The 14,471-nt window shown below is 36.0% G+C and overlaps 1 protein-coding gene across 3 annotated transcripts in view; it reads left to right on the top strand.

Annotated features, from left to right (window-relative positions):
- The window catches only part of LOC105484522 (xenotropic and polytropic retrovirus receptor 1), a 260,929-nt gene that overhangs the window by 208,795 nt on the left and 37,663 nt on the right, over positions 1 to 14,471 (top strand). For all 3 annotated transcript variants that reach the window (XM_011746237.3, XM_011746236.2, XM_011746238.3), the window contains 2 exons: positions 4,147 to 4,318; positions 5,793 to 5,987. In XM_011746237.3, coding sequence (XP_011744539.1) covers positions 4,147 to 4,318; positions 5,793 to 5,987 — 367 coding nt within the window. The remainder of the gene's footprint in view (positions 1 to 4,146; positions 4,319 to 5,792; positions 5,988 to 14,471) is intronic.

Here is a 14,471-nt window from a genome sequence, read left to right on the forward strand (position 1 = left end):
TGGTTGGAGAATGAAGCATGCCTCAGATGCAGTACCATCCTTTCCTACTTAATCCTTTGTAAGCAAAGAAGAGCTTTGTATTCAGTTAGGTAAGATGGAGAACAGTCTAGAAATTATAGCACTTGCCTCTCCAGCAAAACTTCCTAACTTTAGAGCCTCTCAGTGCTTCTATCTTTTGCTGCTCTCTGCTTTCAAATTCAACTCTCCACCTTTTTGCTTTCTATTTTCTTTCTTTTTTTTTTTTTTAGATAACATGGGTGAATTTCTTTTTTTTTTTTTAGTACTTTGAGTTCTGGGGTACATGTGCAGAACGTGCAGGTTTGTTACATAGGAGTACATGTGCCATGGTGGTTGGCTGCACCCTTCAACCCATCATCTACATTAGGTATTTCTCCTAATGTTATCCCTCCCCACTTCCCTGGCCCCCCTACCCGACGACAAGTGTGTAATGTTCCCCTCCCTGTGTCCGATGTTCCTCTCCCTGTGTCCATGTGTCCTCATTGCTCAGCTCCCACTTACAAATGAGAACATTCGGTGTTTGGTTTTCTGTGCATGTGTTAGTTTGCTGAGAATGATGCTTTCTAGCTTCATCCATGTCCCTGCAAAGGACATGAATGCATCCTTTTTTGTGGCTGCATGGTATTCCATGGTGTATATGTGCCATATTTCCTTTATCCAGTCTATCATTGATGGGCATTTGGGTTGGTTCCAAATCTTTGCTATTGTGAATAGTGCCACAGTAAACATACATGTGCATGTGTCTTTATAGTAGCATGATTTATAATCCTTTGGGTATATACCCAGTAATGGAATTGCTGGGTCAAATGGTATTTCTAGTTCTAGATCCTTGAGGAATTGCCACGCTGTCTTCCACAATGGTTGAACTAATTTACATTCCCACCAACAGTGCAAAAGCATTCCTGTTTCTCCACATCCTCTCCAGCATCTGTTGTTTCCTGACTTTTTAATGATTGCCATTCTAACTGGCATGAGATGGTATCTCATTGTGGTTTTGATTTGCATTTCACTAATGACCAGTGATGATGAGCATTCTTTCAAACGTTTGTTGGCTGCATAAATGTCTTCATTTGAGAAGTGTCTGTTCATATCCTTTGCCCACTTTTTGATGGGGTTGTTTTTTTCTTGTAAATTTGTTTAGGTTCTTTGTAGATTCTGGATATTAGCCCTTCATCAGATGGATAGATGGCAAAAATTTTCTCCCATTCTGTAGGTTGCCTGTTCACTCTGATGATAGCTTCTTTTGCTGTGCAGAAGCTCTTTGGTTTAATTAGATCCCATTTGTCAATTTTGATTTTTGTTGCCATTGCTTTTGCTGTTTTAGTCATGAAGTCTCTGCCCATGCCTATGTCTTGAATGGTATTGCCTAGATTTTCTTCTAGGGTTTTTATGGTTTTAGGTCTTATGTTTAAATCTTTAATCCATCTTGAGTTAATTTTTGTATAAGGTGTAAGGAAGAGATCCAGTTTCACCTTTCTGCATATGGCTACCCAGTTTTTCCAACACCATTTATTAAATAGGGAATCCTTTCCCCATTGCCTGTTTTTGTCAGGTTTGTCAAAGATCAGATGGTTGTAGATGGTGTGGTGTTATTTCTGATGCCTCTGTTCTGTTCCATTGGTCTATATATCTGTTTTGGTACCAGTACCATGCTGTTTTGGTTACTGTAGTCTTGTAGTATAGTTTGAAGTCAGGTAGCGTGATGCTTCTAGCTTTGTTCATTTTGCTTAGGATTGTCTTGGCTATGCCGGCTCTTTTTTGGTTCCATATGAAGTTTGAAGTAGTTTTTTCCGATTCTGTAAAGAAAGTCAATGGTAGTTTGATGGGGATAGCATTGAATCTATAAATTACTTTGGGCAGTATGGCCATTTTCACGATATGGATTCTTCCTATCCATGAGCATGAGTGTTTTTCCACTTGTTTGTGTCCTCTCTTATTTCCTTGAGCAGTGGTTTGTAGTTCTCCTTGAAGAGGTCCTTCACATCCCTTGTAAGTTGCATTCCTAGGTATTTTATTCTCTTTGTAGCAATTGTGAATGGGAGTTCACTCATGATTTGGCTCTCTGTTTGTCTGTTACTGGAAGCACTAAACATGGAAAGGAACAACCAGTACCAGCCACTGCAAAAACATACCAAAATGTAAAGACCATTGACATTATGAAGAAACTGCATCAACTAATGGGCAAAATAACTAGCTAGCCTCATAATGACAGGATCAAATTCACATATAACAATATTAACCTTAAATGTAAATGGGCTAAATGCCCCAATTAGAAGACACAGACTGACAAATTGGATAGAGTCAAGACCCATCAGTGTGCTGTATTCAAGAGACCCATCTCACATGCAAAGACACACATAGGCTCAAAATAAAGGGCCGGAGGAAGATTTACCAAGCAAATGTAAAGCAAGAAAAAAAACGAAAAACAAAAAAACAGGGGTTGCAGTCCTAATCTCTGATAAAACAGACTTTAAACCAACAAAGATCAAGAGAGACAAGGGCATTACATAATTGTAAAGGGGTGAATTTACTTCTTAAGATTTGAGTGCAAACTTAAGAACAAAGCTTTTATCAAGAATAAACACAAAAGCTAAACAATTCTTCAGTTGTGCATTTTAACAGAAAGTACAAATATGAATGCATTATAATTTATAACTGCATTTAAAAAATTAAAATATTTCTCTCCAAATCCAAAACAGTACACGGTCTTTAATCTGTTCTCATCTTGTTTAGATGAATTAGAAACATTTGTCATATGCTATCAGGAAAATATAGACAAGAATTACTATTCAGTTCTTTATGATCAAAGAAACATTATTCTCCTTAACTGTGACTTTTTGAATCACTTATCTGTATTTCAGTTCTGAAATACCACACAATTATACCTCCACTCTAGAGGAAAAAAAGAATGAATACAAATATCAAGGAGATAGGAACATTCATGGAATTAAAGCAAAAGTCACAAGTGTTTGACTTAGAAATGTACATATTGTAATAATTTTTTATTTGTTTTTGTTTTGTTTTGTTTTGTTTTTTTGAGACAGAGCCTCATTCTGTCGCCAGGCTGGAGTGCAGTGGCGTGATCTCAGCTCACTGCAACTTCTGCCTCCTGGGTTCAAGCAATTCTCTTGCCTCAGTCTCCTGAGTACCTGGGACTACAGGTGGCCACCACCATGCCCAGCTAATTTTTTGTATTTTAATAGAGATGGGGTTTCACTATGTTGGCCAGGCTGGTCTCAAACTCTTGACCTCGTGATCCACCCACCTTAGCCTCCCAAAGTGCTGAGATTACAGACGTGAGCCACCACACCCAGCCCTGTAATAATTTTTTTTTTTTTTTTTTTTGAGATGAAGTCTTGCTCTGTTACCCAGGCTGGAGTGCAGTGGCATGATCTCGGCTCACTGCAAGCTCTGCCTCCCAGGTTCACGCCATTCTCCTGCCTCAGCCTCCCAAGTAGCTGGGACTACAGGTGCCCGCCACCATGCCTGGCTAACTTTTTTGTATTTTTTAGTAGAAATAGGGTTTCACCATGTTAGCTAGGATGGTCTCAATCTCCTGACCTCGTGATCCGCCCATCTTGGCTTCCACAGTGCTGGGATTACAGGCGTGAGCCACCGTGCCCGGCCAATAAATTTTTAAAGTACAACTTTAGTTGATGGCTGACATGTATGTAAAAATTGTGAACAATTTAAACGGGTATAAAAATGTGAGATCAAAATCTTTAGGCCCAAATACTTGAAAAGTCACTAGGAATATGGAAAGATTTGTTTATATAGATTTTTAGATGAAAAATTAGGGGGTAATGGCATCTCCCTGATCCCTTAACAATATTTGGATTTTTGCAAAGAATTAGCAGCACCCATGCTTTCTGTTTTCTAACTATAGTTATTCCTGCTTTTTTTCCTCCTTTACTTCCTTTCTTAGTTATCCATTCAACTGATTCCCTTCACTGCTAATTCTCAACCACTATAACCACTGTTGCCAGGTCTCTGTGTTTATGATTGGTTCTTTGGTTTCCATTTTATCAACTAAAGTAATCATGCTGAATGGTCAGACATGAAATGGAGACATTTAATATGACTTTTCTTGTTTCTATGTTTTCTGATTTTTTTTTTTCTTTCTCTCAGTTTCGAGTATTTACAGCCCCCTTCCATAAAGTAGGCTTTGCTGATTTCTGGCTGGCCGATCAGCTGAACAGCCTGTCAGTGATACTGATGGACCTGGAATATATGATCTGCTTCTACAGTTTGGAGCTCAAATGGGATGAAAGTGAGGGCCTGTTGCCAAATAATTCAGAAGGTAGGATATGAATTTGCCTCTGTACTACTAAATCTCTGGTGTAAACCAAGAAATATTGGGAAGGATAAATGAGAAAGTTAAGGTCATGATGAAAACTTACCCAATAATATTACAAACTTAATTAAATGTACTTGGCATTCTGTTAGCAGTCTCTTTATCTGATATAATTTGGCTTTTAAATTATGCATTAGGATTTCGTCTGTCCATTTGCCAAGAGATTTACAACTTACACTTAAAGAATTCTAAAACTTTTTCTAGCACATTGGTAGTTATATTGCAAATACTTTCATGCCAACAATTTGTTGTCACACTGTTGCTGTGTAATGTAACCCAGATACCAGTGATCAGAAATACTGATTATTTAGAAATAGATCAAGTGCTTTGAGAGTAATTACAGATTGCTTTTTAATTCTTACTTGGGGTGTTATTTTTCTTCTGGCTCTTCCCGCCCCCCCGCCACCTTAGTTTATTCCAGCAGTTCAAGTTATTAAGGAATTTTGCCTTCATGACAAAGATCTAATTTAGATAGATTATGTAACATGTGACTAACGAAAGTTAATGATGAAGCCGATGCTGACACATTTTTATTGATTGCCAGTGGATCACAATTCTGTTGTAAGTTGATCACACTCAATTCTGAATTTCAGAATTCAAGGAAAAATTGATTTACCAACTCTATTCTTATTTAAACACACAGTTTGTTCTTGGTTTAAAAAAAGAGGGGAGGTGGGTGAACAAGAGCATGTGCTCTTGGGTGTCTTGTGTTGTGGTGGTTTGGAATTCACAAAATTGTATAGAATCACTGGTGATACTTGTAGGCTTTCCAGATGTTTCAAATTACAGAGCAAACCTGTTTTTTCCTCCTACTGTATACTCATCTTCTAATTTTCTTACAGTTTTATCACACTCCAAAGAAAGTGATTCCTGGACAGATATCCATAAATCTGAGAGAGCAGATTTCCCCACTAGTTCCCCCACAACATATTTTACCTTCTCTCCTTGACTTATCTATCACTAAAAAGCTTGAGAATAGACTGGGCACGGTGGCTAACACCTGTAATCCTAGCACTGTGGAAGTCTGAGGTGGGCAGATCACTTGAAGTCAGAAGTTTGAGACCAGCCTTGGCAACATGGCAAAACCCCATGTCTACTAAAAATACAAAATTAGCTGGGTGTGGTGGTGTGCACCTGCAATCCCAACTACTCAGAAGGCTGAGGCAAGAGAATCACGAACCGGGAAGCAGAGGTTGCAGTGAGCTGAGATTGTGCCACTGTACTCCAGCCTGGACCACAGAGAGACTCAGTCTCAAAAAAAATAAAAAGCTTGAGAATATGATAGTTGCAAAGAAGAAAGTGATTCTGAAGCCCAGGTTTCTTGCTTTTTCAGACTTGGTAGTGGCTACGCTATATGACTAAATGATGTGAACAAGTTATTTTTTACAATTGTAATTTTTCTTCTTTGAAATCTTCACAGAATCAGGAATTTGCCACAAATATACATATGGTGTGCGGGCCATTGTTCAGTGCATTCCTGCTTGGCTTCGCTTCATCCAGTGCCTGCGCCGATATCGAGACACAAAAAGGGCCTTTCCTCATTTAGTTAATGCTGGCAAATACTCCACAACTTTCTTCATGGTGACGTTTGCAGCCCTTTACAGCACTCACAAAGGTATTCTGTGATTGACTATGAAGAGATTTTTTTAAACCTGGATTTTTACTACCTGAATCTATTTCTTACTCTGGCTACTTTTCCATTTGTCATGCTCTTTTTTTTCACTGAAATTTCAGTTCCTTCAGTTATACCAGTTTGTTCTTGAATGCTTTTAGTCTCATTCCAGTATCTACTGATAAAAGTACCACTGAAAAGAAGCACAGTCACCCAGAATAAGAATTTGTGATAATGTTTAAAATTCTGAATTATGTTTAATGGGTTCAATCTGTGGATATCTTGGGTTTCCATTTGTTTTTAGACTTCCTTGTTCATTAATGAGGTTGGGAAATGGCTTGGTGAAAAAAAATTCCCTGTGGCAATCAAGTATGTTTTTAATCGCTTTCCTTCACCAAGTAGTAAGAATTGTTTCCAGCCCATTTAACTGCAAATTGAGTTCTCTGATTCCTCTAGTTTCTCATCTCCATGGCAACCTATTATTACTTGAGACTGCGCTTCTGTTGGGAAGAGAAAAGGCTTTTAAGTTCTGAGCCACATGCAGTCTCTCCTTTTGAATTTTTAACCTTTTTCCAAGAACTGTCAGTCATCAATCTCACTTCCTTTTTGTAAAATGCATTCCATCTTTGTCTTTTTAAGTCAATATCAGCCCACACCTTAGATGCTGCACTTTGTCATCTGTAGGTTGTAAAGAGATGTTACTATTTGAAATTATTCGTTATTTTTAAATACTTTGCAAAGTTTTTTTTCAGTGATTTTTTTTTTTCTTAATTGAGAGACTGTATTTTCGGAGCTTTGGCCAGTGCTACAAAATTGCTGCTAATCTAAAGTGTGTCTAACGGTCATAAAAGATCAGAACATTGCTTCAATAAACCTTGAGATTTGATGCAGCAGATGATATTTATAATATAATTCCACTTTTTCCAGTAGATTCTGTGGTTGGAGTAGGATTGATAAATGTAGCCAATAATTTTACCACGATGTAGGCATTCTTGTTAAATGATATAATTAACTAAGTATGTCAGTGAAGGAAACACATCCCCAAAGCTCCCATAATTTTAACTCATATTGTGGAATGCTGTTAAGTCCAGGCATGTATCATAATTCAGGAGGTTGTTACTAGAGAATTTATAAATTGGGCAGCTGATTTAATATAGTATTTATGACTCCATTTACTAAGTTACAAAGAACCCTTTACTTTTCTTCCATCCCAGGTAAAAATGAGTACTGTTTTTCTAGTTGAATATTTTAGAACATAATATACCTTTAACTGCAGTTGATCCTTGAACAACTTGGAGATTAGGGGAACCAGCCTCGCACACAGTTGAAAATCCACAGATAACTTTTAACTCCCAAAAACACTACTAATAGTTACCATTGACCAGAAGCCATACTGATAAAATAAATGGTCTATTAACACTTATTTGGTATGTCATATGTATTATATACTGTTCTCTTATAATCAAGTAAGCTAGATAAAATAAAATCGTATTAAGAACATCATAGGGAAGAGAAAATATCTTTCCTATTCATTAAGTGGAAATGGATCATCATGAAGGTCTTCATCCTTGTCATCTTCACATTGAGTAGGCTGAGGAGGAAGAGGAGGGGTTGGTCTTGCTATCTCATGGGTAGCAGAGGCAGAAGAAAATTCGTATGTTAAGTGGATCTGTGAAGTTCAAACCCATATTATTCAGGGGTCAACTGTATACTGATAGCATTCAGTAAAAAGCTGAAAATCCAAATTCATCAAATCTGTGAACAGTCCACATCTAAAATGTCTAAACTAAAAAAGTAATAGTTTAAATAGCATTGTGGGCTTAAGACATTCCTTACTCACGTACTTCTTCAAAGAATTTTATAAACCATATTACCTTTTGGACATTTTTAAGTTTACAACCAAAATTTTTCATCTTAAGTTTAAGTAATTACAAAAGATATAGTTTTAGTGTATTTTAAATGTTCACATTTTAAAATAAAACTGCTAAATGTTTCTATTGTGTAATAGTCAGGAAATTTCCATCTCTTTGCTCTTGAACTATAATGTATATTTTAATATAATATATTTTTGTTTTAATGACTTGTCTGCTACATAAACATGTAAATTGAAATTAAATTCTTTCTGTCACTAAGAGATTAATTTGTTTTCTGTTCTGGGTTGTAATCACCATTACCCTGATAATTACCCACAGTTGATCAAAGCAACATTACAAATGTATTACAAATTTAATTTTTATAAGTAATTGTTGCAGGTAAACATTTCTTAACGAGATAAATTTATGTTATTACTGTTTCCTTTTTCAGTTTTTATATAAGTAAACTCAGAAATCTTGTGGCTATGTAGATGAGAATAGAAGGAGTTTTATTGTTGCAGTAACACTCAGTTTTATGAGTTCAGTGAGTTATTTATGGGTTATTTACCCAATTCTGAGTTATTTGTTCAAAAAATCGTATAGTGATCTATCACCAATAAATATTTTTAGCAATTAGATTTTCTTGGTTGAAAGCAAAGGGTTGAAAATAAATAAAGCAAATAATTTAACATAAACTGAATGAAAAAGGATCTGATAACCAGCCATTGGAGTCATTAACTTTCTAACCTAGACAGTGGACCATCATGTTATTGTTACTTTTAGAAGCTCTTTGTCTAACCCAGCATATGCAAATAATTGTTAGGAAAATAAAAATATTGTTAATTTCAGTACACATTTTCCAGTGCAATATTTTATGATGAAATACTTTTATCATATTCTTTAAATGTCCTTTTGCAAAAAATCTGGAACTTCAGATTATACTCATCTGAGCTATGGAAAATATCTGCAATATACCTGTAGGGGAGGAAAAACTTACTCCTCTACCCTCTTAAGTAATTGGGGCCTGCAAATGAAATTGACAGCAGACAGATGAGTAAAAGAAAAGGTTTGTTATGTACACAGAAGTCTTCATAGAAAAGAAGACCCAAAAGAAATGTTTAGACCAGGGGGTGGAGAGGGCTTTTATACCATTTTTACGAAGAGTGATAAATTGTGAAAAAGTAAGTTTAAACAAAGGTAGGGGTTTGGGCTTCTTGGTGGTAATTTGTGAAAAGGTAAATATATGGGGATTCTAATGAAAGAAAAGGATTATTTAGTAAGGTTTGTTGTGTGTACCAAAGTTGGTGTCTTCTCTATTGATAAGTGTCATCTCTGGTGAAGAAGTGTTGCCGTCCTCTTCCTAGTATGGAGTGAGAGCATCAGCTTTAGAAATGGAAATTTATATTACATTTACAAAAGGAATGTATGCCCTGCTTTTAGACAAAAAGAGGGAGGGCAGATATATTTCCCTTCATCTGAGGGTTTCTCAGTTGCCTTCAGCTCAAAATAATAATCCTTATGCCAAAGAGGCATATTTGGGGATGGCATACTCTGATCCTCTTCATACCCTAATTGGGAAATCAGTCAGACAAGTGGAAAAAATTTTGACTTCAGGTTTACATGTTTATTTTTATGTGTGTGTGTGTATTTATATATATATAAATTGGACACAGTTTTTTGCCCACAGTAAAAGTTTTTTAAAAACCAGAAACAAAAATATTTTTTCGATGGACCATTGGTTATATATCTTAATCATATTGCTAAAATTAAAAAAAAAACTGTATAGTTGCTACATGTTAAATATTCATATCACTAAAATTTTTAACCAAAAAGCTTAAAATAGACGGAAAAATTGAAAAAAATATATATATATCCATGTGTAAGCACCTCATTCCTTCATTCTAGTTCTGAGTTAGATGCATGACCACGTAGATAGGTGGACAGACAGGCAGGCAAAGCAAGGATACATTCACCAAGTACTTATTAAGAATATTTTATGTAACATGCCATGCTAAGCACTAAAAATATAGTGACAAAACACAATTCTTGCCCTTTATAATCTAGTAGGGGAATAGACAAAAAGACATTAATTGGTTCTTAATACTACTGTTAAGTATACTGTTTTAGACATGGCTAAAATGGTAAATTTTATTTGTTTTTACCACAGTTTTTTTTTTTAAGGCATAAAAATAGAGTATAAAGAGATAAGCAGGGTACCGGAAGAACCCCCAGCACAGGTCTCTAACTCAGTCTCCTAGGCCTTAGGATGGGAGGAAGACTTCTGTGAGGTAACATCTAAGCTGTATCCTGTTGTTTATATTAAGTTAAGGAGGATTCTAGTTACCCGTTATGTGCCTTGCTCAAGGCCATGTAATTTGTGAGTGGTAGAGGTGTAGTATTTCTCAATTCTATTCTTCAGCCTAGGGATTTTTTTTTTTTTCAGACAAAGCCACATCTTTAAAGTGGAGATAATGGTACCCGTTCTTTTTGTTTCACAGGTTTGTTTTAAATAGTAAATAAAAGAGTACACATGAAATCTCCTTAGACTCTTAGTATGCTACAAGGGAATTTATGATAAAATGAAATATTTTCTTTGCTGACTAGAGCTGCTATATGTCTTGCTTTACAGAGTCTTTTAAAGAGAAATCCTTAATGATTGTCTTGGCCAGGGGACTTGCACAGGGCAAGTATCGATTAGAAATGTATTTGGCTTTTTGCCCAAGTAACATAGCTACTTACTCACTGAACATTATTCAATACTCACTGTCGAAGTTTTTTAAAAACCAGAAACAAAAACACTTTTTAGATGGACCATTGGTTATATATCTTAATCATATTGGTAAAATAAAATTTTAAAAATGTCATGGTTGCTACATGTTAAATATCCATATCACTAAAATTTTTAATCAAAAAGCTTCAAATCGAGGCAAAAAAATTGAAAAGACAGCTCAGAGGAACCATTGACAGAAAAATTGGCATTGAATATTGATCAGAAGTAGAATTTGTTAAAGAACATGGGAAATGGGAAAAATAAAAACATCAAACAAGTGGAATTTGATTTGGTTTTTTTTTTTTTTTTTTTGGATACTATTCCAAGAGAAAAGGCACTAGAAAACATGGACTTTAGAAATAATCATTGAGCCAAAAGAATAGATTCAATATGATTAATTGGGTAGATACTTTTCTATGAAATGTATATGTACTGTTACAAGTGATAAATTTTAGAGGGGCAAGGAGTAAAAGATGGTGAGGTAACCTTGTTCGGATTCAGAGATCTGAGTCTTTTCAAAGAACTAGCCTGCAGGAGTTACCATAGCAACAGCATTATATTAGGGGCATTTTCAAGATTGTTCTAAAGTGTCTCATGTTATGCTGCATGATTTGTAAAAATGGAGGTGTAAGAGTTAACTGTGTGCCTAGACTCATTTTTTGAAAAGTAAGGGAGGAGGTTGGAGGTTTAGGCAGCCCATTTGAGGGAAATTAAGGATGATAATATTTCAGCTAGCACTCACTTGTATTAAAAAGGAAAACACATTTGAAATATTTCAGTTTATTTTTTCTATCATTGATTTTAGAAACAAAGGAATTTAGCTAGCAGCCAATCTCCGCATTTTAAGAATTCACATTTCATTGCATGGCTAAATTTGAAGGCAACTCCTACAAGTGTTTTGTTGGAATTGGGATTGGAGGAGGCACAAAAGTGTTTTAAATGGTTTTTGTGAGTCCTTGAGGTTTCTTGGCTTTAGCAAAGAAAAGCCTGTGGGAGGTACAATAATAGAAAAGGACATTATGTTGTTATTTCTAAGTGGTTGTTGAGGGAGAGCATTTCATTAGATTTTCTATTTTTCATTTACAGTTTGTAACATTCTAAAATATTTGTAAATTTTTAGTGGTTTAGTTAGCTCTTTGTTACTCTTTGATTTCATATTTTACTTTAGACTTTTTGTTAGTGTTTGCTAAAAAGCATTTGCTACTAGATTTTATAAAATATTTGGAACAAAGAAGTATTCTCAGCACAATTAAGAGTTCATTTATGTCTGTGTGGTTGTTTTCCAGTGCCCAGATCTTTCTAGATCCCTTCTTAACATTCTCTAAGGGCTGCTTTGCCCCCTAATGAGGATTCCTCAGCAATAGCTCAGGGCCTTCAGTGCAATAGTCCTATCATTGTTTGAGTGAGCACACATAGTCCTGAAGTGCTTCCTCCCTGGGGTATGACCAGTTTATTACCCTCTTTCTACCCTGAATAATAGGCTGTTATGCCAGAATTTCCACATTTTAGTCTTGTTATACAGTAATAGAAACAGTAATTGTTTTTCATTCTCTAGGGAAATTTTTGTTTCATTAACTTTTTTTAAAAAAAGATGTACACACATTTTTAAAAACTCTTTTGGATAAATGCTCTCATTCTTGGCTTACTATTAAAGTAGTTCAAATCTTTAACTCTTTCGAAATTGATATATTTCCACTGTAATTTCCTAGCGTAACTAACAATGTAGAAAATAAACAAATTATTTTAGAATTTATCTTGACAATATTTGCTTCAGAACTGCCGATGCCGTAAAGCCAAATAGGAGACCTTTTTCCTGATTATTAATTTTACTTTAATTCAACAAATATTTCTTGAGTGGTTTTTATCTACTTGGCGTTGTTAATTTTAAATGGTTTTATAATTATATCCCATCTTAAATTGCTTTTAAAATATTAATTATAGCTTTGAATAAATTAAATTTCCTTTACATCTTCTTTGTCACTTAAAAGTCTTTGAAAAAAAGAACACATATGCTCACACCCTGATACCATTTTCTTTTTTTTTTTTTTTTTGAGGTGGAGTCTCGCTCTGTCTCCCAGGCTGGAGTGCAGTGGCCGGATCTCAGCTCACTGCAAGCTCCTCCTCCCGGGTTTGCGCCATTCTCCTGCCTCAGCTTCCCGAGCAGCTGGGACTACAGACGCCCACCACCTCGCCCGGCTAGTTTTTTGTATTTTTTAGTAGAGACGGGGTTTCACCGTGTTAGCCAGGATGGTCTCGATCTCCTGACCTCATGATCCACCCGTCTCGGCCTCCCAAAGTGCTGAGATTACAGGCTTGAGCCACCGCGCCTGGCCCTGATACCATTTTCACAGTCCTATCTCTAGTCACCTTTGTTTTCTTAATTGCTCTTAAGACTGATAGATGTAATTGGCATTTCTACATAAATTATGTTGCTTTTGGAACACTCATGCACAAACGTTTAAAGTTTAAAAAGTCTCTACTATTTTATTGCTTAGAAATTGAGAGAGGATCTGTGATGTTTAAAAGAAATAGTTGACTAGTCACAATAGCTTACACCTGTAATCCCAGCACTTTGGGAGGCTGAGGTGGGTGGATCACGAGGTCAGGAGTTCGAGACCAGCCTGGCCAACATGGTGAAACCCCATCTCTACTAAAAATACAAAAATTAGCTGGGTGTGGTGGCAGGCACCTTTAATCCCAGCTACTCAGGAGGTGAGGCAGGAGAATAATTTGAACCCTGGAGGCAGAGGTTGCAGTGAGCCGAGATCATGCCATTGCACTCCAGCCTGGGCAACAGGGCAAAACTCCATCTCAAAAAAAAGAAAAAAGAAAGAAGAAAAGAAATGGTTGAAAAATTTTTATACAAGAGTTTGTCTAATTGAAGAGAAATGTAAAGACCAATTGCTTGAAAGTCGAATTTTTTATTTTTGTTTTAATTTATATACTTTATATTATATATAATTTTACATGAGAAAGCTATGGTGAAAAGTGTAAACATCAGAAAATGTCATTGTATCTAGGTATTTACAGCAAAAAGAAAAGAAAAAGAGAAAAAAATGAGCAGGCAAATGTACTTACAGACCTTGAGTTCCTGCTAAGTATATGGTACTCTAAGGAACATAATAGATTGTATGTGACTGTCTTTCCCTTAGAGTTTTATAGTATAATACAGTAAGTGTACTCATTGGCTATTAACAGCATAATAAACCAACCCTTCAAAACTCAGTAGCTTAAAAACAGCTTTAATCCATTCTTGCTTATGCATCTGTAGGTCAGCTGGGAATTGATTGGTCTTGTCTGGGCTCAGCTGGATAGCCTTCAGGCTGCTATTCTGGCAGGGTTTGGCTCCTCACTGCAGGTTGGGTTTCGATCTAATCATGTGTCTTCATTCTGGCGCCTCAACTGAAAGAGCAGCACTTACCCAGGAGAAACTCTTCACATGGGACTGACAGAAACAAGACCTATTACACAGATTTTAAGCCTCTGCTTGCTCCGTATCTGCTAGCTTCCAAAGGCCCTTGCAACTGCTTGGCCAAAGCAAGTCACCACACCCTGCATTAATGGGGCAAGAAAGTATACTTCTGTCATGGAAACAGGGATGGGTTGAAAGGAAGAGAAGAGTTTTAAAATGTAATCTAATCTACTATGATACAGAAAACAATTTAAACTGATTTGTCTAAAGTGGCAAAGGACTTAAAACAGTTTTGTAGAATAAACATAACTAATAAACATGAAAAATTTTCCACTTTGGTAATAAAAACAGAAATACAAATTAAAATAATATTTAATCAAAGAAGTGATGATGCCTATCACTGGCAAGGTTACGGAGAGATGAAAACTCATTCTGTTGGTAGAGTATAAATT

This window comes from Macaca nemestrina, chromosome 1 (assembly GCF_043159975.1).
Source record: "Macaca nemestrina isolate mMacNem1 chromosome 1, mMacNem.hap1, whole genome shotgun sequence".
NCBI classification, from domain to species: domain Eukaryota; kingdom Metazoa; phylum Chordata; class Mammalia; order Primates; family Cercopithecidae; genus Macaca; species Macaca nemestrina.